Source organism: Parasteatoda tepidariorum, chromosome 1 (assembly GCF_982258835.1).
Source record: "Parasteatoda tepidariorum strain Cologne lab strain chromosome 1, Ptep-v5.0, whole genome shotgun sequence".
Lineage (NCBI taxonomy): Eukaryota > Metazoa > Arthropoda > Arachnida > Araneae > Theridiidae > Parasteatoda > Parasteatoda tepidariorum.
Genome location: NC_141755.1, coordinates 51,262,000 through 51,289,740, shown reverse-complemented (window position 1 = coordinate 51,289,740; position 27,741 = coordinate 51,262,000). Strand labels below are relative to the sequence as shown.

Here is a 27,741-nt window from a genome sequence, read left to right as displayed (position 1 = left end):
CGCTCACCAACTGGTCCTGCAATTCCCTCACATTGCGTGGTTGTCCTGCAATTCCCTCGTAGATATCATAGCCGAGGTGGCTTACCTGTCAATCTCATAACCGACAGAACTGGAGTTCGAGTCCTAGCGTTGACACCGCAATATTTCCTCCATTCCCTTCAACACATGAAGAATTTCCAGTATTCGGCACTCTCCAATGCGCAGTACCTTACGAAAAGTAGGGCTCCTATGTCTAGCTAAATAAAAATTTTTTTTTACGGTTTTGAAAAATGCTAGTTGCAAATGGTGAAAAAACCATTAAGGAAAAAAATGTTCTTTACCGTAAAATTTACGGTTAATCGGATGGACAGACAGCTGCCAGTTATTTCACCGTAATTTTAGAATGAAAATTTTAACAGTGAATAGTTCACATTTATGAGTGTTTTTAGCTTAGTATTAGTTAATTATGAAAAGAAATGAATCAGCTTATCAAGTTAGAATTTATGTGTTAACTTATTCACTCATTGTAGCTCTATGTGCTTTTTTTATATATAAGAAGCTATTTTATTTTTACCTTTATAATGAACAACATTAGATTATTTTAAGCCAAGATGATTCAATTAATTTCTGATGAAAATTTACACCGAGAGGTTAAACAATTTTTACCGAATAATAATGAATAATTTTAGACTCTTTTTAGTTCATGCTTTAACGTTTTATAGAGATTAAAATGATTGTAAACTTTTTTCTCAACATAAAATAATAGACACCAAATACAGAAGGAAATCAGATTCTTTATTATGAAATCTCGGGTTGACTCTTAGAAGCACTATGTGACAAATTTTACATATCAAATATTATATCATTAACATGTAATTAATAAAACATTAAACTTTAACCTGCATAATAGTATGCAATTAACTTGTATAAAAAATTATGTATTTGGTGCAAATTGATGCTTTATTGATAGCATTAAATTGGACAAAAAGTATAAATGTATGGTTGATAGTAACTTTAAAGACACTTTAATGAATTTAAAAAGACTAGTAAAAATGAATGACTAGTGACAAGTGACGTTTTTGAACAATTACTTGATTATAGATCAAGATCCCTATATTCAAGAATTTTTACTGAAATTTTCACAAAATCAATGACTTTTACAAAAATTCTGGAACTGACTATATGATACTGCAAGGAATTGTACAACATTTTATTTAAGTGCACCAGATTAAATTTTAAATTTTTATTACTTGCAATCAATATTTAAGGTTTAGTTTATCTTTGTTGTTTTTTTTTCTAAAAGTTGACATCAACTGTTAAATGCATACTTTAATGCATTTAGATCTTAAGGATTGGAGAAAATATTTTTTTAGAATCTTATATGTAATGCCTGCAGTAATTTGATTTCTTTTAATGCTTCATAAATTACGTTATGCATAAAAAAATTAACTTTGTCTTCCAACATGATATTTTTTGAGCTAATATTTTTCTACATTATTTACATAAAACTATTTCTACACATTTTTAAATGTTTTACATTTTGTTTTTTTGTAATAATAATGTCCGTTTGCCAGTGTTTTAAGTAATTTGATTTCATTTACTGCTACACAAATAATAATATTCATAATAATAAGGTTTTCAAAAATAACTCCTTTTACTAAATAATGATTTTTACAAATTGAAAACTGATTAAATATTCTATTTTAGCATAATTAACATTTGCCTTTACATAATTTTTAAATTCAATTTCATCATAATTTTCTTAATATTTATGAAAAAAATAGCCTAGACTAAGTAAATAAGCAATCAAACAAATTTATGAGAAGTTGGAAAATTAAACTGTTATAATCTTTATCTTTATTATAATCTTAAGAATAAAATTTTTATAATCCTTTTTTCGTGATTGCAACTTCGTAAATAAAATATTGTTCTACATTTTATAAGCATAAGAAAAGCATAAATTTTAACATGTCAATTTAAAAAAAATAGAAATTCTATAACTTTTTAGGATAAAATCATTATTTTTTTTCTTAACGTTAGTATTATGCAATCCAGTTGAAATAAAAATTCACTTTTCATTGAACTTAATTGTATCGTATATTATTGAGAAGGAAAACTGACGACTTAGGATTAAATAGACGTTTCCTTACTCATGAACTTGTAAAGCTTAGATTTTAAGAGGAAATTAATCCACTTAGAAATAATTCTATGAAATAAAATGTAATTTAAAAGCTTGGTGTAATGGTGTCACTTTAAAACCTACCTACATTTTTCCTAAACAAACCTTTATCAAATTAATTTTACATAGTTAGTTGCATTGTTTGACTACTACGTAAAACAAAGAAGTTCGATTTTGATTTTGACTCTTGATTTCATATCGATTTCTTGTAATAACGCTTTAACTAAGCCTATGAAAGCTATTTAAGTTTCGATCATTATGTAATAATGCCTAATGACTAGTCATTTTAGCTTAACATAGTGACCTTACACGAATAATACTGCGTAAATGCTGACATTCTATTCTCATCCGTGTTCGAACAATCGAAAGTTCAATTGTCGTTTGCAGTGTAGAATATCGTTTTCAAACAACCTGTCGTCATTCAGTTCAACGTCCTTCGTAAAAAAAAGGTAATTTCTGTATTCAGAAAAGGATTTCAAACACCAAAACGTGACGATGTCGTTCAACAACCCCCAAAATAGTTGGGGGATGGGAGACAAAGATCACACCTTGTCATTGTACTTGGTAAAATGGTGTATTTCGGATGTTTATCGGCTCTAATGGCACAGTTTGCACAAGTCCCCAAGGTCGAGATCTAACATTAACGCCAGAAAATCGCTGAGGCACGAAATTCGTGGAGTTTTGTTCTAAGAAAAATGATTATGTGAAAAGGAGTTTTTCTTATGAGTTTGAAGCATGCTACCGAAAGTCCTGTTTCTAGGGTTAGTTGGTTACTAGATTAAGTCAGATAAAGTTCTCGTCGGAATTTGTATCTATGGTAAATAAGGAAATTGATCTCAAATGAAAGCTACCACCCATTGAGTCGAACTGGATTAGGTGTCCTGAAATGGAGAAAAAATGGACAAAATTGTATAGTAATTTGTATTATGCGATGCAATTGAACATGTAATTGAACATTAATGTAACATGAAATTAGCTAGGTAATAAATTACTTTAATTTTATCTAGAGAAGTTTTTTCCCAATAAAGTACACATTATTATTAATTCTTTAATAAAAATCAGGGCATATAGTTTAAGAATCAAGCGTATAGTCAATAGCAGTTTTTAGAAAATTTAATACCACTGTGAAAGTGTTAATATATATATATATATATATATATATATATATATATATATATATATATATATTACCACTGTGAAAGTGTTAATATATATATATATATATATATATATATATATATATATATATATATATATATATATATACATATATATATATATATATATATATATATATATATATATATATATATATATATATATATATATATATATATATATATATATATATATATATATATATATATATATATATATATATATATATATATATATATATATATATATATATATATATATATATATATATATATATATATATATATATATATATATATATATATATATATATATATATATATATATATATATTTAATATTAACACGTTCACATTTAATTTTTATCTCATTTTCGAAAGTTTATAATTATTGGGAATGTAGTTATTTTGAAAACAAATGTTGAAGTTGTTCAAAATAAAAATAAAAAATTACGGTAAAATAAGTCTTTGCCTTTTGCCTAATAAAGTTGTTATGTGAATACACAGAGTTAATAGAACGACTTTTAATATTTATTTACAACACTTAACAGTGATTGTTTTAAATTTTAACACTATCCTTATGATATCATACATTGAAGTGAAAACAGGTTTCATTTGAATAATGGAATTTCATTTAAGTAACAAATTTCATTTTAATAAATAATTCATTTTTAAACAGTATTATATTAATGGAATAACTTAACATTCTTTTTCTTCTTAAAAGTATTCATGAATGCCATTTTTCAATGCAAATTGCACGTTTTTCAACGTTTATGAACCACACTATTTTAAATTTAAGTAGTCCTTTATTTGATTTTTTTTCTTTTCTATTTTTGTTACTTAATTAAATATTGTAGGTAAACATGCATGGAATTTCATTTTCAGAAATTTTTTAAAATGCATTGAAGATTTGCTTGTTATACTTCTATTAAAATTTGATGACTAAGCCATTTAAATAAGCAGGCTTTGTTAAAATTGCAATGCAAATATTTTTGTTGAAAAATAAAAAAGAACGTTACAGTTCAACATAAATATGAAAAATTTAAATAATAAAAATACAAAAAATAAATACAAAAGTTACAATACTAGTGAAACTTCAGTCTATTATTATATGATAAATATAATGAGTTTAAGAATAGAAACTCAAGCAATGTTTTTTTTTTCGAACTCATTATTTAAAATTACATCATTTTTTGGTATATTTAAATATTTATCTACAAAATACTCACGCCGAGAACATTTGTAGACCACATTTCATATTTTAATGACAAAAATTTTTTTTTAACGTCGTGATCTCGTACTTTCATCTTATTTTGGTTTTAAGCTAAACATGGAATATTTTTAACTATTATAGTTTAAATCGTGGTTTTAGTTTGCATCGTTTAAAAAAAGTAGCTGCACAGTAATTGCATAGTTTGTCAATGCGAATAGTCGAAAGCGTTACAAGTGTTGTAAAGTAAAATTATCAAGAAAAGGTAAAAAAGAGGATGGTTTATGGAGTGAAAGTTTTCTAAAACGAGGCTAAGTACATCTTTAAACTTACGATAATGTTAGTTATTTGAGTACTCATTTATCCTTTCCAAAGGCGTGACGGACAAAAAAAGAGAAATCGTGTGGAAATTTCTAAATCATCAGTTTCCAAATGACCTTTTTTCTACGAGCGGTTGAGGGATGCTTTTACTTTAAAGTCGTTCCTTCATTTACCAAAAATATACCAAATATTGTTTTATGAATGTTGTAACAATACTTTTAATTGCTTATTGCGAGCAAATCGTGAAATTTCAAACATATGTCTATTTTAAGTTATTTAGGACATTTATAAATACATGATTTGATTTTATATATTCACCTCTTAAATTCGCCGTTTGCGTTTCCTGTTGATTCAAAATTATAATTATTTGATTTATTAAATATGAAACAAAACGTTTTTTTTTCTCTTTTGGCAGAAATAAAAAAAAAGCCTATGGTAAGTAATAGATCTGAAAATAACCACTCGCCACGTGGCGAGTCAACAAAAAAGTGGAGACTTGAATTTAACAAACAAGCGGTCACTTTTTCCCATCGATATTTTTAAAAATCGTTTAATGATGAAAGTACATCATTGGATAGCCTGGTTGGTAGGGCACTAGGCCCTTGTCCAAGAGGACGTGGGTTCGCTCCCCGCCGACCGAAGACTCCCCTTGTAGTTAAGGGTGACTGATGCACGCTGCATATGTCGAGTCACAAAGTCCTACATGTTCCTATAACAAATCAATACCTTTGGGGGTACTGATCCAGGAGTTTCCTCGTCTTTTGGATTGGTTCAAAATTACAAGGCTGTGGAGTAGAACATTAGAACTTGTCAACCCAAAATTGGGTCAGCTGTTCAACGACGGTTATAAAAAAAAGTACATCATTGTAGAAAGAGACTTTGAAAAACAGAATTTTTATTCAAATGTCAAATCTCATCATTCAAAATTTATATCCTTCAGAATCCATCAATTTGTGACGGAAAGATTCATGTGAAAAGAGAGTTTATTTTAATTTTTTTTATTCTAACAATTTATGGATTTCAAAGTTGAAATGTAAACAATAAGACTGTTTTGCCTCCCTAAATATTTTGATATAAACCTCTATAAAGTCAGTATGTTTTAACTCAATTTTGTTACATATTTATGTTATATATATTGTTAAATCAACTTTTCATATCCGTAGATTATTTTTAATATGAGTTTTTGAAAATAAATAAAATAAAATTGACTCTAAACAAAAAAAAAAGTTTCTACCTGCATCTGACTACTAACTGAAAATTTAAATTTTCAGGTCTAAAAATAAGTAAAATAATTTTATACGAGAATATTAAAAACAGAATTCATTTCCTCATTTTATTTTCAGAAAGCTAAATGGGCGAACGCAATCGAAACAAAAAAGCGTTTTGTTTTAAAGTTATACATTATCAAAATTATAGTTAAAAAGTAAAGATTTCTTAACGAATATTTATGAAAAATAAGCACTAAATAATTGACATGAAAGCGTTAGAAAATAAAACAATAAAAATTTATATTGTATAAAACTTTTAAAATAATCAATAGAATCTGTGTGCATTAATTATTATTAATTACCTGTATCATTATCTTTTTAATATAATATGAATAATGTGATGTTGTTACTCTAATTATATGTTAGGTTTCATAACATTTATTTAGAAAAAGGGAAATTTTTAATAAAATCCTGTTCAAACAGACTCTGTACCGTATTTTCTTAATATATTAAGGAAATTAATAACCTTTTTCTAGCCATAAACACATTATCAGTCGTTTTCAGTTGAAAGTGAAAATCAAGAAATTTAATTTTCTATAATTTTCAACTCATATTATTAATGCTCTAATTGAATAATTAATATAATAATGATGCTTTTTATTATATTAGTTATGAATGCAATATTAAATACTATACTTTTATAGATAGACTCTGAATCGAAAACATGTATTACATTCTTCAAACTCCTTTAAATAAAAGAGATACAAAATTACAACTAAGGAAAAAATTTTTTCCTTTGCAATTTTAATACATATTGAAATAACCTGGTAGTTCTACTCTTGCTTTAAACTGTTAGAATACTAGAAGAGATTTGAGTTTAGTTAAAACCATTAATATATAAAAATAATTTTTAAAAATAATTTGTTATATATTTATGTATTTTTTTATTTAATGTTTTTATTTAACACAAGAAACGTATATTATAAATAACAATGGCATATTAACAATATTTCAGTTTTTTTAATTAATTTTTTAATTTTGTAAATAGTCATAAGTTTTTGGTGTTTAAACATTGTGCTGACGTTTTTCACTGTCACAAATTAAAAAAAAAAGAAAGAAAAAGCGGGTTTGTTTTCCACACTTAAAAAAAGATACTTTTTAAAGCGTAATCTCAAAAATTTCAGGGGGCGTATTATATGCTTTTTACACAAAGCAGGAGATTTATTATTGAGTTATGAAATCAGTCCCAAAATCACAATTTTTCTGAAATTTGTTTTTCATGAATACCATGCACCTTTGACTACGAAGTCAGTATCGAGGAAAGAATGCGAGAATGAAATGTTATTCTTTGAATTTAACCACACTCTAATTAAGCGATGAAAAGTTAGAGAAGACTTCAAAATTAAGATTTGTATAGATGTTAGAAACTTGAAAGGCAACATGTTCCCTATTTCCTTACTTAATTGTCTTCATAAATAATTTGCAATTATTGAGTTTTATTAAAATAATATAGCAGTTTAAGTGTTGAAATAACATTTTTGCAGCAAGGCTCTACACTGAGAAAAAAATACTGTTGAAACTACCAAAATATGGTAAACTAGACCGCGTGTCTGGCCTAGGAGACACCAAACTGATCGGTAAATTTTACAGAATCGTTTTGGTAATGATTTCGATATAATTAATGTAAAATATTATTTTACAGTATGTGATAAAATTTACCTTCTAAGTTGGAAATACCACATTCTTCATTGAGATGGCATGGCTTACATGCATCTTTGGCATTACTTTTGCAGAACCAAAACATTTTTAAACATGCTCCAATGTTACATTCCTAACCATAATATCGGTAGTTTGAGTTACATTAACGCACAGATTTGCTTTACCACACTGTGAAAATATTCATTTTAGCACGAACTTTTTCTGAATATTTGACGGTTTAAAACCGTTTTAATGAGAAAACAGTTTTTCACTTATACAATCACAGACGGATTGAAACGGTTAGTTTGAACTCCAGTTTTTGTTTTACAGTTTTAATGACTCTACCCTGAAAAAAAAAGTATATTCAAAACTGCCAGATTATAGTAAACTTTACGGTGCTTCTGGCTCTTTGGGAACACCAAAAAGCTCAGTTATTTTTACCGAAGCGCTTTAGCTATGATTTTGATAAAATTAACAATAAAACATGGTAAAAAAATAAAATTTGGTAAAAGTGGTAAAATTTGATAACTTTATCATGATGCCTTTGAACTTGGCATAAAAGCCATAGCTTTGATTAAATTTACGTTTCAGTTTTGTATTTTTCAATAAATGTGTGGTAGTAAGAACTATAATTTTGAAAACCACAATTTCTAGTTAGCCTTTACCATATGAACGAAAAATTACAAAAATGAATGGTTTAAATAACGAACATTTTGGTTGTTTATTATCAGGATTATAAGTTTTTTCTTTTACCAGAGATGTCATTACCGTACAGTACGGTAATTTAACCAGAATATTTCTTTCTATGTACCAAGTCTATAATAGTCGTTTTGCAAAAATGACTGATTTGCATCAACTAAATGGAAATTTATTTAAAAAAAATTCATCTTTAAACTAATTTTGATAAGAAATGATTAATAAGTTGTATTTATTTTTGTTAAGCGCATTTATAGAATTTAGAGCATCGCCAATGAATTCTAATAACACCCTTCCTGGAAAACACTATTTTTTTTCACTCTACTCGTGTCAGCATTGGCTGTAATGGAATGTTTTTCATACCTTTACCATTTATTATTGTTATCCTTTATTGTCTACACTATTTTAAATAGGTGGAAGTGTGCATTTTTTACCAGGAATATTGTTCGAAAAATCCCTCTTTTTAAGTTACATACACCCATGCTTATTTAACTTTTGAAATATGTATTTAATGCCGGATATGACGCCGCATTTGTGTGTCCAGCAGGTCTATTCTTTCACATTTGCAGAGTGAATAGAAATAGCTTCCGGCCAGTTGGTGGGAAAAATATTTCTCTTTAATTTGTAGTCACCTTTCGCCAACGATGGTCTAATCTGAGTTGGCGATAAACTTGGCGTTTGTTTGTGGTTATGAAAGAGTGCAAAATATGAGTTACTTTACCTATTCATTTTTCAAACAATGAGAAAAGTTCATTGCTCGTTACAAATTAACTTCATTGAAAGTGAAGTCTTGTATATGCAAGACACAAATGAGTTTGATTTGGATGACAATTATTCCTTTGGGGCAAAACTATGTTGAAACTGGTTGCAGAATGCCAACTATCTCGGCGTACGTGTCTCTTTAAATGAAATGCTCCGCATCTTTTATAGTTGTCATTTGCTTTTTACATTTGTGTACTGATTTAAAGTTTCTTGATCTGTATGAATAAAGAAGTTTCGTTAGTTAAATCATTTTTATTATATAGATTATGTACGTAATATAGATTATATAGCACAATACAATCTATATTATGTATATATTCTGATAATATAGATTATATAGCACAATACAATCTCTATTATGTATATATTCTGATAATATAGATTATATAGCACAATAACGATAAAAACAATAAAAGGAAAAACGAGAAAAACGTAGAAAATTAAGAAAATTTAATTTACTGCGTATAAGCTGCAAGCATATAGAACTCATAAAAATGTTAAAACTATAAAGAAAACATGTAAAATAATAAAGATTAAATAATAAAAATAGAAGAAGAAAAATAAAATATTTAAAAAAATTTATTTAGAAAAAAATATTAAAAAGGCCGAAAACAAAATAATGAAAAGATCAGCATCAGCTCACTCGATTATATCCGCTAGAAAGGAGTGCTTTCTAATATTGTATCAATAGAGCCAAAGTAAAATATATCAGTACAATAGTGTGAGGAGAAAATTGAAACAAAAATAGAACTCGTTAAGTAAAATATATACACGAAATTAAACGTATCAAGGAAAAAAACAGAGAATACAGAACAAAACACAAAACAAAATCTATAAAGCCATCCATAATAAAATTTTCATGAACTTCTGCTATTTCTATTTAGTGCTTTTGTTTTATGAGGCTAGCGCTAATTGTCAGATTGCTTTTATTTATGTTAAAATTTTGATATTTTTTTGTATTTAATTTTTATTTCAGTCACCTTGTAGTTTCAGTTGGTTCAGTTTTTATCTTTTCTCTGTTTTTCTCTGTTTCTTCATTAATTTGTTTATAACTAATTTTTCAACTACAAAAATGTATGAAATTTGAGTACCTTTTTTGTTTCCATTAAGGGATTTTTTAGGGTGCTATGTAATCATTATAAGTGCTATTGCTATTTATTTACTTTTAACAATGTAATTTTTCTTTCCCCTGTAATAATTTGAAACGAGTGATACAAATGTTTTGTGTCTTTAATTTATGCTCTTTTGAAATTTCATTCACACATAAATAAAATTCATCAACAAAGAGCAAATTTTTAAATACTGAAAACAAATAAATTTTCTTTTGATAAAACTGAATAATTTAAATAAACAGACACAAAATTCTTTTTTTTGTAAAAAAAGGAAAATAACTAGTTTTTTGAATAAACAAATTGAAGCAAGGTTAAAATAAATAAAACGTAAAATACAAAATGCATCAAAATTAGATAGATTTTTTTTTATTTCAGGAATGTATTTTTGTTAAAAACTGTATCGTGGAATGAATTTTTTTCGAAAAAGTTTACAAAATCTAATGTTCTTCAGACAAGTGAAAACATTAAATCATTTTAGTCGTGCTAAATAATATTTCAGTTTTGCTACGTCTTTTTTTATTTTTATTTTCCTACTTTATGTCTACTTATGTAAGCTATCAACTTATAAGTAAAGTTGATAGCTTGAAATATTTTCATTTTCACGCATTTTACTCAATTTTATAAATATTTATTTTAACACATTTTCGCTACTGTTAAGAATATTAATAACAAAAAAGGTATATAATAAGAAAAAAAAGCAGCTTTGTGAAAGAAATATAACTCTTAGTTTTTCTATTTCATAATTCAAACAATGAATAAAATGCACCATTAACAGTGATTTTTTCTACCCCGAAAATATCGAATAATCATATTTCATTATATCCTTATATTACTCCAATCCGTAACAAATTTGGTGCAAAATAAAAGCAATATCAATTTATCGTATTTTCGGAATGAAGCATTCCAAGAGATACCTGGAAGCCACTTTTCGAAATGATGGTCATAAATATATGGGACAAAACAATGGAAATTCTTTATTGATTTAATTGGAATTGGTTCTCTTTAATATTTTCACAACTGCTCATTTTACATTAGCATCAAAAGTTAGCGTTTGAATAGAATTTTTTTCTTGTCTTATTAATTAATAGTAGCTACCTATTAGATGCAAATACTTACTAAAGAAATGGTTGTGTATTTATTCATTCTAATAAATGAAATAAAACTTTATTTTGTAAACGTTCGGTAATTTTAGTTAATGTTCGGTATTTTAGTTAAATGTTCGGTAATTTTAGTTAATTTGCCCTTTAAGTATAAGCAAATCCGTTAAAAAAAGTTCACAATTATAAGTTTAGAAAGTGTTTTCTGACTTAAAATGTAATGAATGTGGTTAATTATTTTTCAAATATTGAAAACCTTTTTATTTCAATTGAAAAGAGAAGAAAAAACTTGGGTTTGTTTTATCTCACGCTAAATTTCAAGTGACGCCCGGTGGCTGAGCAGTAGCGCTTCGTGCTGTCGTGCCGCAGGTCCCTGGTTCGATCCTCAAAACGGGCAAGGTTGACTCAGCCTTTCATCCCATCAGTGGGTCGATAAATGAACACCAAGCATGCTTGAGAACAAAACACTGGGGGTTCCGCGTTCGGCTGACCACCTGACCGGAACATCGTCTCCTGCCCCCCAGAGCCCAAAGTCAAGAAAACTGAGATGAGCACAGTAAGCCTCGGCCCTCTATGGGCTGTCGCGCCACTGAGTTTAAATTTCAAGTGATGTTAAGACTTGATTTCGAATTATGATTTGTTTCTTTTTTTCAATTTTAAAGCGTTGTATTTATAAAAGATAAAAGTAAGTTTGAAATATCTTATTGATATTCAAATATTTTCTGAAATATTTGAATATTAGTAAAATTTGAATTAGAACATATGAAATAAAACCTGTTTTCGTTTTTATCCACAATGATGCTGAAACTTCAAAATACTTTTTCACGATAATATCTTAAAACCTATAAAAGTGAACTGCATCAAATTTGAAATACATGTTAAATATATTATTTTAATTGGATACCTGCAAGCGACGTCATCGGGGGTAAGAATTCTCATTAGCTGTTAAAACCCAATCAATATTCTTTCACAAAAAAGATTTGGTTTATTTCTTACTTAACACAAAAACAGACACAAAGCAATGTTAAATAAATTGAACAAATTGATTGTACGAAAAATTTACCAGGTTCATAAAATTAATCCTGAATACAATAAAATACTTTAGTTGATAATAGATCTGTAGAGCCTAATAATTTAACGTTAATAATAATGTAAGGTAATAATAATGTAAAATGTAATACGTCATAATAATGTAAAAGCTTATATGTCATAATAATGTAACGTTATTATAAATTTGTCGATAAATAGCCATGTTTAAGTTGGAGCTTAGGTATTTAGTATACCTTAATACTATCTTTGCAGAATCTCAATCCCATATTAGGATACTTTTTCTGGATTTGACGGAGTTGTAATATTTTAATTTTATTTAATTTGAGAATACACTGCGGTGTTTTTGAGTATTGTAAGTTTGGATGCTCCCTAGTGATTTACAGCAGTCACGCGTACATGTGACAATAATGCAGACAAGTAACAAATGTTATTTTCTAATATTAATTTTAAAGACTCAGTCTAATATTAGTATTATATTGTATCCCCTATTGCAGCTTCTGAGAAATTGAATTTTGATGTAGCTTGTTCTCCACAAAAATGTCTTAATTTTCTAATTCCTCTATAAAAATGATATTGTTCAATGATTAAAGCATAAGGTCTCACAGGATTTGAAATTTTAATGTTTTATATGAACAGCTGGTGGGCGCGCGTGTTAGTGTTTTTTTTTTAAACTTCTTTGTTGAATGGATTAAAAAATACCTTCGCATTTCCTGTAAAGATATGCACGAATGATTATTATACTTGTCTCGCTCATCAACTTTGTTTTTCTTGTTAGGTGTGACAATTATTCAATGGGTTCATGCCCAAAATAATGCACATTACTACTCTGTTGGCTTTTAAACAAAAGGATAAGAGAATAAAAGATGCGACACTAATTCGAATAAACTTTCCAGACAATTTTTTTCACTTTACCTAGACGACATTATGGCTTTGTTCCATTCCAAAAAGTGCCATTAACCGAAAACTAAACAAATAATGATCAAGCCGATTTCAAATCGTGACGATTCAATTCCACACTCATCTTCATCATAATCGCTTTCTCTGGAATTGTTCCTTGACATTGAACTACCAAGCTGATGAGTCTTAGTTAGCCAATAGCAGGAGGTCAAGTCGAATTGTTCTACGGTTCAGCGCACGCGCAGTCCAGCGACGCATGGTTCCGTCAAAGACTCTCTGTAGCAGCAGGGTTACTGCCAGTGGTCTCTCACGCAACAATGCTGCATATAGTGACTCAAAAAGCCGCCAATGAAGAACAAAAATATAGAAAATTCTTTTTTATCTTTTCCTTGTTTTGACAGCATAGAAAGAGGGTGACTTTCACTTTTTAAAATTGCTTGGGAACTTGGCATCGAGAGGGAAAATTAGAAGTATGATAGTGAATGTTTACTTTGGGACCAGAAGCATGATTTTGAAAATTGTCGACTTATTTTTTTCTTCTTCTTTTCAATTTCTGATATCGTGTTTACTTTTCTTGTGTTTGCTTAAGTTTCCTAAACAAAATTCAATTCGTAGTTACAGTAAACTTATTACATCTTTTTCGGCAGGAAGTTTAGGAAAAAACAGAAATTTGTTTTTTTAAATAGATACAAAATAAAAATTAGAATGATAGAGAGAGAATCTGAAGTCTATAGAGCTGTTCTTCTTCTTTCGGGATAAGATAATCTGTTCCTATTTCGTGAGAATATTTAGCTTAAATTTTTTTCCTACTTATTGTTTTAAATACTTTAATTTAAAAATAAATAAATAGATAATATAAAAGTTGGGATACAGCATTGAGCAAGAATCTGACTTCGTTAGTGATGGTTTTTTTTTGGGGGGGGGGGGGGAATCTAAATCAAGTCTTATTCAAACGCTTGATTCACTTTTTTCTTCCTTTCTTTTTTTTTTCAAATCTCGTATAATTTTTAGAACTTTTTTGGGTTTTCTTTTTAAGTGAGTTAAAATCCTTGTTAATAAAGAATTATTTCTAAGTTTTGTAAATGCATAATATTCTTTTCTTAGGTAAAATCGAGGAAACAAACTTTTCAAATATTTCTCTATTAAAGGGCGTATGTGTTACTAAGAGAATATTTCTGATACATATAATAAAACTGACGTCAACAGAACTCAGTTTAAAAACGATTTTACTAGCACCCCTCTTAATTTTTACAAAAAGTAGTAGTCTTCTAACAAATATCTTGTATCTACACAATAAATACTAGATAAAAATTAGTTAAATAGCAATCTATTTCATTGCTATTTTACCATATTCAACCAAAACAATCAAATAACCATAAAAATATAAAATCCAAACTGCTAAGTGTGAGAAAAAAGCAGTGATTGATTATTTTTACCATATACTGTACATTATTATTAGAATTTCATCCTCACCAACTAGACTCGGTTTATTTTATGAAATCCTTTTGTTCCGGGCAGCTGGGTACATACTGTAGCTGAGAGAGTTAATCGGTCAATCTCAAAACTGGCTGAACGGGGGTTCGAATCCCAGCGCTGATACAGCAATATTTCTTCCTTTCCTTTTATACATGAAGAATTTTTAGTGCCCTGCACTCTTCAATCTGTGACTCTAAACAATTAGAATACAAAACTATCAATAACGTACAAATAACGCAGCACTCACAGATCTCCAATGTCCGTTTAAGTTTTATTTGTATGGTTTAGAAACTATGCTAGTGGAAAATGGTTACAAAACCTTACAATTTTGTATTATCATATTTTTAACTCTACCAGTTGTAAACGGTTTCAAAACTGTATAGGTAAGGAAATTTTTAGAAGGAAAATTTTAACTGTGTAGTTGTGCTCGTTATAACAATATGATAGATGTATTTATTGAAATTAAGAAAATTTTTATAGCTTCTTAAAATCCTGATCTTCTAGTTGAAAAGTATAAAATGTGAATTTTTTTTTCGTGTTTTCAAACTCATTCTTATACAATAATAAATAAAAAACATCTAATTTTTTCCAGATAAAAATTCAATTACATTAAATTCTGGCTCTTATTTGCATTGCGATCTTAAATAGATTCTTTTCTTTTTCCAGTGTTGTTCTGTGGGACTTTTTTTCGGTTGCGAGCCTTTCCCCCTTGATTTTTTCCTCGTTTATCGTTGCAATACAGATTCATGCAGATCCAAGAAAAACACTGGTTCAAAAAGAAGAAGAATGTGATTTTAGACATTTTAAACAGTAAAAATTAAGCTTCATACATTTTCTCGTAAGCACTTCCCTCACCGTTTAAGGTCCCTAATCCAAAACGACTTAATATTTACAACAATCTTAACTAAAATTAGATAATAAAGATATATCATACACAAACGAAAAATATTCTGTTAAAATTTCCGTGCTGTATGGTAATGAAATTTCTGGTAAAAAACTACAACATTATTCAGGATATAAAAACGAAATTTCTGGTATTACTATTCATTTGAATTTTTTTTTCGTGCATATGCTTACGTTTACAGGAAATTCTGCTTTTCAAAATTACAGTTCTTAGGATCACACATTTAGTAAAAAATGCAAAACTGTAGAGTAAATTTAACGGAACAAATGGTTTCTATGCCATGCTTTAAGGCATCATGATGAAATTAGCAAATCCTACCATCTTTACCAAATTTTATCACATATTATAATTTAATGTTAATTTTTACCGAAATCATAACCAAAGCGCTTCGGTAAAAATTACCGACTTTTTAGGTGATCCCAAAGAGCCAGACACTCGGTAAATTTACCATATTCTGGTAGTTCTAGAAATATTTTTTCTTCTCAGTGCTGTAGTAGATGTCTTCTCAAAGTCACCTAATACCATCAACAAGAATAAGTACAAATTCGTGTCTTATTAACTGTATTTTTAAGCGTGGTTCAATCCAATGTAGTAGAGTATCTTTTGAACAGTGTTGTCAATTTTTTTAAATCCAAAGTTGAGATGATTTAAATTCTTTTGTCCTTTATGTCTAAATGTGATAACACTGCAAGCATAAGTGTTCACATAAGTGGTCTGCAAAGTTCACAAACATTTTGTTATTGTTAGAAATTTATGTATACCATCAGTGTTTTGATTCGATGTAGCTGAACATCTTGCAAAAGCGTTTTCAATTTATTTTTTATCCTGTATTTTTATTCTTCTGAAGTCAAAGTCTATATGTGACACCTTAAGCATTCGTCAAAGTGGTTATTCCTAATTTTGCTACTATTTCACGTTTTAACTTGCTGATTGCACTTGTCTCACCACACACTTAGACTCACAATAGATCTTTACTCTGGAAAGGTACAATATCCTTTCTTACAAACAGCTGAACTACTTGATATTATGGCTAATTTTGTCGTCATCTTCCCAGACTATGATAACCTGATTTCAATTACTTTATTCATTTATTTATTTTTGCAACTAAAATAGTTCATTGCAATGCTAATTAGATGCAAGCATTAAACTGAAAAAGTTTCCATCTAAGCGTCCATTCATGATTAAGTGTCTACTTGGGCTGTATCTAAATTTCAATTCCGTAGTTCAACGATGATTTTGACAAACGTTCTAAATGAGGGTGAAATTTTCGAGAAAGTTATCCATTCTAGTAATCTGGATAATAAGGCTCATTTTAAGATTGGGTCCCATAAGAAACATGACCTATAGTTAATTGCTTTTCGATTTATTGTTTATTTGTTTATTATTAGATTACTATATCTATTTCGCATTTGATTAGTCATATGCTGTTAGAAATTTTGAATCTTTTATGAATCATCATAACATTCAAATTTGTAGCAACTTTAATAAAGTGACACGTTAAACCACATTATTGTGCAATTTACCAGTTTTTAAATTTTGTTACATTATATAGCTCTACTTTTACTGAAAAATGATTCAATTTAACACCTTATTAATATTGCAACAAATTGGTATAGTACTATGGTTCAACTACACGGCTGGTACTGTGGTTTTCTGATACTGCAGCAGTTAATAAATCAGAGTGGGCCACACAATCATATTAACTACTATTTTTTTCAAAAAAATGGATTGAATTTTAATGAGTCAATAAACCATTTTTTAACTACAGCTATTTTAATTTTTTTTTTACCAAAATAACTTATTGAAAATAAAACATTTCATTGAAGTTACTTCTGTTATAATTTTTTTCTCTGAGATTATAAATTAAATTCAGAAAGCTAATGTTCAGGTCCGGTGAAAATTGGAGTAATTTTCCGAACGGATATATACGTAGTTCCTGTCTGGGGGGGGGGGTTGCAAAAGATAATAAATTCCAAAATAAACAATAATTTACAATTCACAATAATTTACAATTACACAATAATTTGTAAAATAATATAACCTCTTATCTAATAAATGTTTAAGTTTTTAGCAAAATTTCGTTCGCGCTTTTGTAAACATGGACATGAGCACTTACTTTTTAAAAAATATTTTTAAGCGTTTTTAAACCATATTTAAACGAGTATATAGAAGAATTTCAGAAATATTAGTCGGTTTTTGCATGATTGATGTAAGACTTCGCAATAAAAAAAGTTGCTAATGGTTGGTTTATTAATTTATTCATTTTTTTAGCTTAAGTGCTTAAATTTTAATAATATTTATTGTGGTAGCTTTTTTTTAAAAGTATGATAATTTTAAAGTATTTTAATAACAGGAAGATATTTTAAATGAAATTTTTTTAAATGAGAAGTTTTTTTTAAAAAAATTATCCACTTGAACATAACTTTTGTGCAATAGGAACTAAGGCAGAATAAAATCCTATTTTTTGAGAACCGCGTTGAAGTTAGATTTTATTGCAAACGATGAACATATAAATAATTTGATACTGTAAATTTTCATATCCTTGTATTTTAAAACCAAACCCAGACAATAAAGTAATTATTAGATAAAGCTTTGGAAGAAACTAGCTCTTGTGACTAATTTTTTCAGCAAAAGTAACCCATATTTGCGTTATATTGAGATTAAAACCACACAAACCTTACGGTTAGCCTGATTGCAAGAAAACTTATTAACCAGAATTGAACTTATTAAAAGAACAATTACACAATACGTTTTTTTTCAGGGGGGGGGTGTTATTTTAAGTTACCGCCCGATGACCCATTTCATTCATAAGTGTTTCGTCTAACTATAATGCTGAATACTTCTATTCTAAAAATACGATAAAAAGTCCATAAATCAGCTTTTTGTTTAATTACGTAAAATTAAAGAAGTTTGAGTGTACCGTCTCAATTGATTTCGCTGAACTAATTGACATTAAATGTTTTAAATTATTTTTTTGTTAACTTGGATCAAACGAAGCTAAAATTTATTCATGCAACAATAAAAGAATTAAGACACTTTTTTTAGTGATATGTTCTTCTGAAATCTGGAAAAATACTCGTGTGTTTCAAACTTGCTGGAATGTTTAAAAATAATTGTGCTGTATTATTTGCTTAAGCAATAACATTAAGTAGTTCGAAAGTTTATTAAATAATAAACAGAATTTATGAACTGTATAAAATATTTCAAGGCACATTCATAGATATTAAAAATTTTCTTAGTATCTTTCGGATGGTGAATGCAAATTGCAATGAGTCTGAATGGCTATTTATTTGTCTTATTTGCCTTAAACAATAACATTAAGTGGTTCGAAAGTTTATTAAATAATAAATAGAATTTATAAACTGTATAAAATATTTCAAGGCACATTCATAGATATTAAGAATTTTCCTAGTATCTTTAGGATTGTGGATGCAAATTGTGCAATGAATCTGATTGGCTAACCAATGCAATTATCTATATTCATTAAATGCAATTGTTGTTCTAATAAGCTATTTTAAGCGAGTCATTGGTATTAAAGAGGAGATGAGGAAATAAGATAAAATGCATATTTGTTTGTTCGTTTGAATCTCTTTGAATAAATGAACGTCGCCAAGTCGTGCATTTTATCGCCAAAAGAATACCAATATGGCAGTGAAACCTGTTGCTTCTTTTTTTACTACCCCGTTAGTGACAGATACGCAACTTTCATCAATGAATAGTTTTCAGTTCTAAGCTCTTCTTTTTTTATTCTTTCTCTTCTCCAAATAGATAAGTCCCTACTCAATGATTAACTCCGATGTGACCATGGTTGTGAAAATTTGAGAGAAAAAAAATTGTGCTTAATTGCGAATGGATACACTATATATTTTTAAAATTTCTGTAATTTGGGTTTAGAAAATTTTAAGGAAAACATATTTATTGTGGATTACCTGACATGTGAATTATAAAAAGAGACCCATTGGATTATTTATTGGATTAAAAATGAAGTCATCAAAAAAACTTGGTGAGTTATTATGTTCAAGCATTTTTACATAACATAATATAGTATAATATTCATGAATAACGATGCTATATTTTTGTCTCTTAAAAATGTTAGTTTTAAAAAAAACTTGGTAGAAATACAAAAATTCTAAAAATTTCAACTTAGTTTTTTAATTGAAATAAATTTATTTCCTATCATTAAGCATATTTTTTTTTTAAAAAAAAAATCATTAAAGAAAAATTTTAAATTATTATAATATGGAACGTTTAAAATTAATATAATAAAGAAATTTTTTATGTTGGAATATTAGAGTTCAAATAATTTAAGAATAAAGGAAAACTGTATACAATGCTCTAAGAAAAATCTATAAATCAAAAATATATGTCTGGAATCAGCGTTTAGAAATATTAGAATATTTTAAATTTAAACTCAAAAAATTGAAACATGAAAATTTATAAAAATTGTATACAATTTTCCAATGTTCTATTTATTTCAGATATGGTTTTCGTCTGAATTACTCCACATACATTCATAAGAATATATAGATACATCGAATATGAATGCATCCATAAAATAATTTCATAGTTGTTTTAATTTATTTTTTGTTGAAATGCTTCAGGAGATTACTAAGTATTAAAATATGAATCAAAATAAAATTGAAAGTTTAAAAACTTTTACATTATGAAATGTATAAATGAAGCAGAATAGGCTATTGAAAATACAAAGGGAATAAAATTATATGTTATCTGAAAAAAAAAAGAAAATAAATTATTTAAAACAATTGCATTTAATTAAGTATATTTAGGTATAATATGTTTAAGTTTTAAAATGAAAACTAATAAAATAATAAACTGTTTCAATTCGTTTTATAATAACCAGCATCTCATCTTTCATATTGATTTGCATCCATGCATTCAGCATCTTAGAAAAAAAAAAGACACTAAAGCATTTTTTGGAAGATATTTAGGTTAGAAAAATGCGTATGAGATTTGCAATGAAATTATATACACATTCGTGTATATAATTTCGTGTATTTAATTTGTGTATATAATTTGTGATTATGTAAGAATATACCAATAAACAAATTAATAAGTAATAAATAAATGTAAAAAACTATTTTGTCCCGAAAAAAAATCTCTTCTACTTATATACCGAGTTTTTGTCTTCTTTCGTAATGAAATAGCAATTAATATAACATAAATATTATTTAGAGATAATTTTAGCTATGTATTTCCGAGTAAATTTATACTGTTTTCTACTTTTAATATAAATATTTCAAAGTAAAATTAAACATATTTTCACAAAAAAATTCCTAGACGATAAATATTTATTTATATGATTATGATTAGTTTTATGCATCAAGCCGACCCCGGCTATGTAGATGTCAAGGAACTCGTTTTGCATCAGAAAGGATCTGGGTTCGAATCCCGGGCATGGCAGAGATGTTCTTTCATTCTCTATTCTTACCGTGTGAGCAACATTGGCCCACCTAATATGGTGCCCATGAAAAAGTGGACAATAAATCTGCCCTTCAGATGCCTGTATGACGAAAGGTCGTTTACTAGGCGGGCATTGGAAAAAAAAAGTTTTACGCATTAATTTAATTTAAAATTTAGCTACTTGTGATCCGATTTAAAAATATCTGAAACGCTTTTGTGTATTGATATTCATAAAAAACTTTATTAATATCTGAATTTTGAAATAAACTTATTAATTAACAGACATCATTATAATGCACACGCTGGACAATGATTTAGAAACTAGAGCGGTTTTCTCTTGCCATGTTCGTACTGTGTACAGGTTATCTGGTGGTAGTATCATAATGTGAGACATGTTCTGCTGGTATGGTAGTGGTGTCTTGGAGCTAGTCCAGGATAAGCAAAGAATCATGCAGCAACTGGACACATTGACGTATCAAATTCTTCCTGAATTGCAGTATTTTTATTGCGACGGCGACAGGTATTGTGCGCAAAAAAATAAACGAAACACCCTGAATAACTTTTGATCTAAAGTTCGGACTTTTACTTACTAGGACTTAATCTTAATGGTTTAGGGTGCTTCCTCAAATATGTCAATTAGATAGTGCATATATTTTAAGTTACGAAATCTGACACAAAAGTGTACTTTCTCTGAATAAACATAGTTTTTTTTCTCCAATGAATTTGGAATTTTGACCCTCAAAATTTCGGGGTAGCCGCAATCTGAGAAATATGATCTCAATAGATTTGGTCTGAAGTCCGGTCTCAAGTTCGGACCCCTTAATGTTAATTGCATTCTTTGTGTATTTCGTCTTATCTCAAGAACTTTTTAAGCGAACTGAAATTCCCCCCGTCTAAATTATAGAAACCTTTATGCACACAAAAAATTATTTTTAATAATGTTTCATACTTTTTTCAATTATTTCATTTAAAGAAATTTTGAATTGCAAGGGATTCAAATCTTTGCCTCATTTTAAATAATAATACATTTATGTGGCAAAACCCAATTTTTTTTCACGTCTTTGAACATCCAACCCGATTTTGGAGTTTACGACTACCAATACTCAACTCCGTAGCCTTATAATTTTTAACTAGAACTAGAAGACAAGGGAACTCCTGTATCAAATATTGGGAGAAATTTGCTTTCGTGGAGGACTATTTCGCGGGTACTAACCGCATTTGTGTTACATGTAGAAGAAAATCATCACGAAAACCTCTTACGGTAAGCCAGACTACAAGGGGACTCTAATCCATGATCTAAGTGTATTTTATTATCACTAAGTATATTTTATGTCAGCACTCTGGTTGGTGTATACCGAATGCGGAATTCATATCTACCATTTATAGCTGAGATTTGAGCCCGAGCCACTTCATTAGGAGGCCACTTCTCCAACCCTTGAACCTCCGCTACAAAAAACCCACAAAATTTGAATAGAATCGGTCGAATAGTTCACGAGAAATCGAGTCTTAAATATCTAACTATTTCAAATTATTTGATTTTTTTGTGTTCACCGTACGTCATGGACAGTAATGCAACTGTATAGAAGCGTACAATATTGGCTCAACGAACGTCAACCTGACTTCCAGTACCTTCCTCAACTATAGACCCAATAAAACCATACAAAAAATGTTGACACATTTCGGAAAGGCACATCCGATAACAATCACCTCTTCCATCTAATTTACAAGATATTCTATAGTCTATGCAGTTAGTCAAGATAGTCTATGCAGTCTACGTAGTCAATGCATGGTATTTTATGGAGATGAGTGCACTCTATAAAGAAAAGTACTGTGGACTCAATACTCACACAAATACGGACTGTTATCAGTGCTAAAATGAACAAAAAATATTAATCTAATGAACTAGTCAGTGTGTACACTATAAACAGAGGATATTATTCTTTGAGATATTATCCGTATTAAAATCTCAGGCCTAGTTGTGATTTAAATTCCTTTGACAATTTATAATTTTTTTTATTCTTGCGTGCAACTTATTTGCTAGAGCATTTATAAACTAGAACGCCAACTTATTTACGACTATTTTCAAAGCTCCTTCTTGGAAACATGTAGGTAAAATTTTGTCGGAGATATTCTTTTTTGTAAATACAACAGCATTTTTGTTCTCTGAAATCTCTCCGAAACAATGAAGTAAAATAACGGCAGCCATAAGCAAATTATCATGATAATTTTAAAGTAATGCTTGTGTACTTATATTTAGTTATTTATTTTCATAAAATTTTGTTAATTAATAGTTTAGTTAATAAATATATAGTGTATCTAGAGTGGAGTTAAAGTATCTTTTGTTCGAACGTTGCCACAGTTTTTGCTAAGTGTGATCAAGTAATATTCTTCATTATATTCTCTTAATGGGACAAATATAGGGTTTTAGAAAGAAAAAAATATTTCTGAGATTTATCCCGTTGGCATAATTTTTTATTTAGTTATTAAAGAATTTTTATTTTTTTTAAAAATTTTTGATTTTGTTTTGGACTGTGTTTAACCAAAATATTCTTCAAATTTGCTACATTCTTAATATGATTCTAGCTTATACCAATATTATGGTTCGATGTTTAACATAATTTCAAGAGTGCATCTTGAATTGACCAAATGTTCGAAACTTGTGATTTAAAAAATTTCAAGTGGAAATATTTTTTGTTACTTAATATATATTTTTTAGCTGGAATTTATTCATTCCTATTTGAATAACCTAACTTTCATGTCATAATGTTTTTCCAAGATTCGCTTTGGGCAAATTTTTTATTAACATTTATTAGTTATCCTTTAAAAACATTGCGAGTTGAACATAATATTTAAGAAATGTGTTTTATGTTGAATGGATTTCCAAAATACCCTTCTATTTTGTTAAGTCGTTGAAATATGTTTTTAAAACTAGAATCAACAAATTTTAATTTTAATATTACCACACTGGGTTTTAAAGGTATTTATTAAACTGATTTCCAAATTTTGTTTAACTGCAGTTTCTGTTGAGAATTTAAAGTACTTTTTGTTAACAGGGAATCAACTAATTGTAAGAAGCAAACGAAAGGCTTTCAAATTTTTTTTTGTTGGAAAAGTTTTATTATTCTTAATATAAAAACTATTTTCTTATTATCATCGAGAGTTAAATTAACTATTTTAGGTAGATAAGTAGAGTGAATTTTTGAAATTTTCTTTGAAATACGTTTTAGTAAGATCTTTTTATTGTTAAGTACCAAATGTCTACCCAGTTTATCTTGAAGCTGGATTGTATAGCTTTTGTTTTTAGCAATAAAATCGGTATTTTATTGGTTGTTTGCTAAAGCACAAGCTGAAGGAAAATATAGAGCGCATTGAGCGTCCTTTTTATAGGTATATGGATTATTTTTTTTTATTATTTACGCAGTTATAAACAATAATTTTCAACTGTACCTTAAATCATCGTTTTAGAATACTGGATGTGTTCATTGCTGCATAGTGATTTGAATTTTTTACCATGTATTGCATATGAGATACACACTTACATCGAAATTCGAAATCTGGTAACGTGCTTTTTGTTATTTTTCTGCTTGAAACATGCTAATAGAATTCTGAATATTTATTATAATGTGTTCATTTATAATTTACAAATAAAAAAATGATAGATAATGCAGATATAAAAAAAAATTATTAGATAATGCAGATGTAAGAAAAGTAAGTTACTTTATAATATTATTTATGTAATGAAAATAGATTTATCTCAAGGTAATTTTTAACTATCGTTGTTTGAAACGTTTTTGCTTTCCAGCATAACATTTAGTGTATTGCATTTCATTTTAAAAATATTTTGAAAGCTTTTCTCGTTATCATGTAAATAGAACTTATATAACATAATTTAAAAATATATTTAAAAGATTTAAAGATATTTGAAAAAGCATTTAACTGTTTTTTTTAAATTTATTCTAGAGTAAAGTTTTCATTCTGGTGATGGCTGCTGTTTTATTGTAATGTTACAAATTGCATGTGTTATTTTCCCGCAAAACTAAAAAATTAGTTGAAACTGAAATTCATGGATGATTTACTTTCAAAACCTATTTTAAATTAATTTCGAAAAGTGTCTGTTTAGTTTTTTTAGTGTTAGCAAACTTTTAAATAAATAGCAAGAAAAGATAGAATTTTTATTCAAAACATAAAACATAATTAGTAATAATTGTATTCTTTATAACATGCGTTCATTATATGCCGATTTAAATTAGTAATTCTTATTGTCGATGCTTGTTTAAATTTTTTATAAACATAATAATAGAAGGTTATAATAAAGTATATTATTATATTAATATTAAATATCTAAGCATTATTAATTTTTTGTTTGTTATTAAATTGGTTTAAATATTACATAAATGACACAATTATCTGTAAATTGATTTGCAATTTCCATTGAAAGTAAGATGAAAATATTCTGGTTCTTAAACAAAATATTGCGTGCTTAGTACATTATTATTATGAGATTACTGTATAGAATTAATGCATAAGGATTTATTATAGAACACGTAGAAAAGATTAGTTTAAACAACAAGAAAAAAGTAAAAATAATGCCCCATACTTTTCAAAACTTCAATGAAGCATTTTCTTCAATATCACGATAAAAATGTGTTCTTCCATCGTATCGAAAAGACAATTTTTGTGACATTTCTGCCCCTTTGCGTTATTTTAACATTATTCATATAAAGCGCAAAGTTAACTATATTCATGTATTAAAGTTATTACATAATAGCTTAAATTAAATCAATATATGTGTTACTGTGAATAACTTAAATTGTTGGCTGTTGACTTCAACCGGTGAAAGTTGACAATCACATAGTCGCTTTGATAAATGTTCGAAATATATAATAAGGTCTAGTTAAGTGCCACTGACTGTTATATATTTGCCCGGTATGCTCTACATCAATGTTTCTTTAAGATTCAGTGCAACTGCCTGAGATAAATTTGCCTGGAATGCCCTATATCAATGCCACTGCCCAGTATGCATTTAACAGGCACTCCGAAAACTGATGTTTCTCCTAATCTATCCTCAGCAGATATTAATATATCGAATAAATGTACTAATATCAACGAATAAATTAATATCAAATCAGATATAACAAATATTTCAGACGTTCACCAAAGTGACTATGTGATTGTTGACATTCATCGGTGAAAGTCGACTTTCTCCTGATTTCACGGTAGCATATATAAAAGCAAATAGTCGTTTTTATTTTTAAAAAAAGTTCAAACGACTTTTAAATAAATTTTTAATGTTAATTATAATAAAATAGCATTGTTAAACGTGTTAAAACTATCATTTTTTTTAAAAGAAAGAAAATTATATTTCGAACTATTTCTTTTGAATAAAATTTTTTTTTTACGAAACTGAAATGAAATTTTCAAAATCACTTTATCTTAGTTTGATTATATTTTAAAACCGAATTAGGTTCAATTTGCTTTAACAATTCTTGAGCATTCGGCACGCAAGAATTTTAATTTTTGTATATCCAGTATAAAAAATTACACCCTCTACCTTATTCAAAATATTTTTAGCTACCTGAAATAATAGAATAGCTATAAACTTACAAAAAATCTAAGCCAAAATATATTTATTGATATAAAAAAAAATACAGGTATGTCACGACAAGTTCTTTTGTTATACACCCATAAACGAATTGTCCACCCATTTATAACCCGACTACCAAGTTCACAACTTTTTGACCTCCAATCAAACCAAACAATAGATCTCACCAATTTGTTATTTAAACGTCATTTGTAATAAATAACCAAAAAAAAAAAAGAAAGCACCCTAATAACTGAGGTAACATACTGCGCTAGAGGTCCAGGAAAACCGATTCAGACAGCCGACAATTTTTGAGGAATTTCACCTATTACTGGTAGTGGCGCCATGTGTTTCCTGGAATGCCGAAATGACGTCACGTCGTACCTGGATGGTCATAATCTCTAATGCCACCTGGAGCATATATTTAAAAGATGGGGGTGTGGGAAATACTTCCTATGTCTGTGACAACAATGCACGGAAGCGGGGGCGGGAGCTTTTTATACATTATTACCACCCATGAGTTATCAATGACAGATTGAGATGCTTACTGTTGCTTTTGTTTTATTTAACTTATTTTTTCCATGTTTTTCTACCTATATTTTTCAAAAAAACCAAATGTTTTAGTGCCAACTCTGTTAACTTAACTCTGTAAAAAATTTTGGTGCATAGTTGCCATTTTTTCGGTGTTGGGGTAAACTATATACATTTTTAAGGGCAGAACCGTAGTGATCATGTAAAGAATTGACAAAAAACAAACAAATAAACAAACATTTGATTGAAAGAATAATTGCAAATATATTACTAAAAATATCCTTGTTTCTTAAACGAAATGTTTTTTTGCAATGAAGCCGTAAATTGATTTTAATATTAAATTGATTCAATGAAAATAAATAAATTGATGAATAAATAAAACTGGAGCAGTGGAAAAGTAAATGAAAAATACGGACTATAAGAACTGTAAAAAAATTTAGTTTACTTCAACACCAAAAATTGT

At 28.0% G+C, this 27,741-nt stretch overlaps 1 protein-coding gene across 5 annotated transcripts in view; it reads left to right on the top strand.

Annotated features, from left to right (window-relative positions):
• The window catches only part of f (espin protein forked), a 274,759-nt gene that overhangs the window by 47,760 nt on the left and 199,258 nt on the right, over positions 1 to 27,741 (top strand). For 2 of the 5 annotated variants that reach the window (XM_043049573.2, XM_087163590.1), the window contains exon 1: positions 19,429 to 19,748. The exons of 1 other annotated variant lie outside the window; for it this stretch is intronic. In XM_043049573.2, coding sequence (XP_042905507.2) covers positions 19,727 to 19,748 — 22 coding nt within the window. In that variant the 5' untranslated portion in view covers positions 19,429 to 19,726. Of the gene's footprint in view, positions 1 to 19,428; positions 19,749 to 24,591; positions 24,875 to 27,741 lie in introns of those variants that run through there. 2 more of the 5 variants (XM_043049683.2, XM_071179862.2) reach the window with 2 other exon arrangements.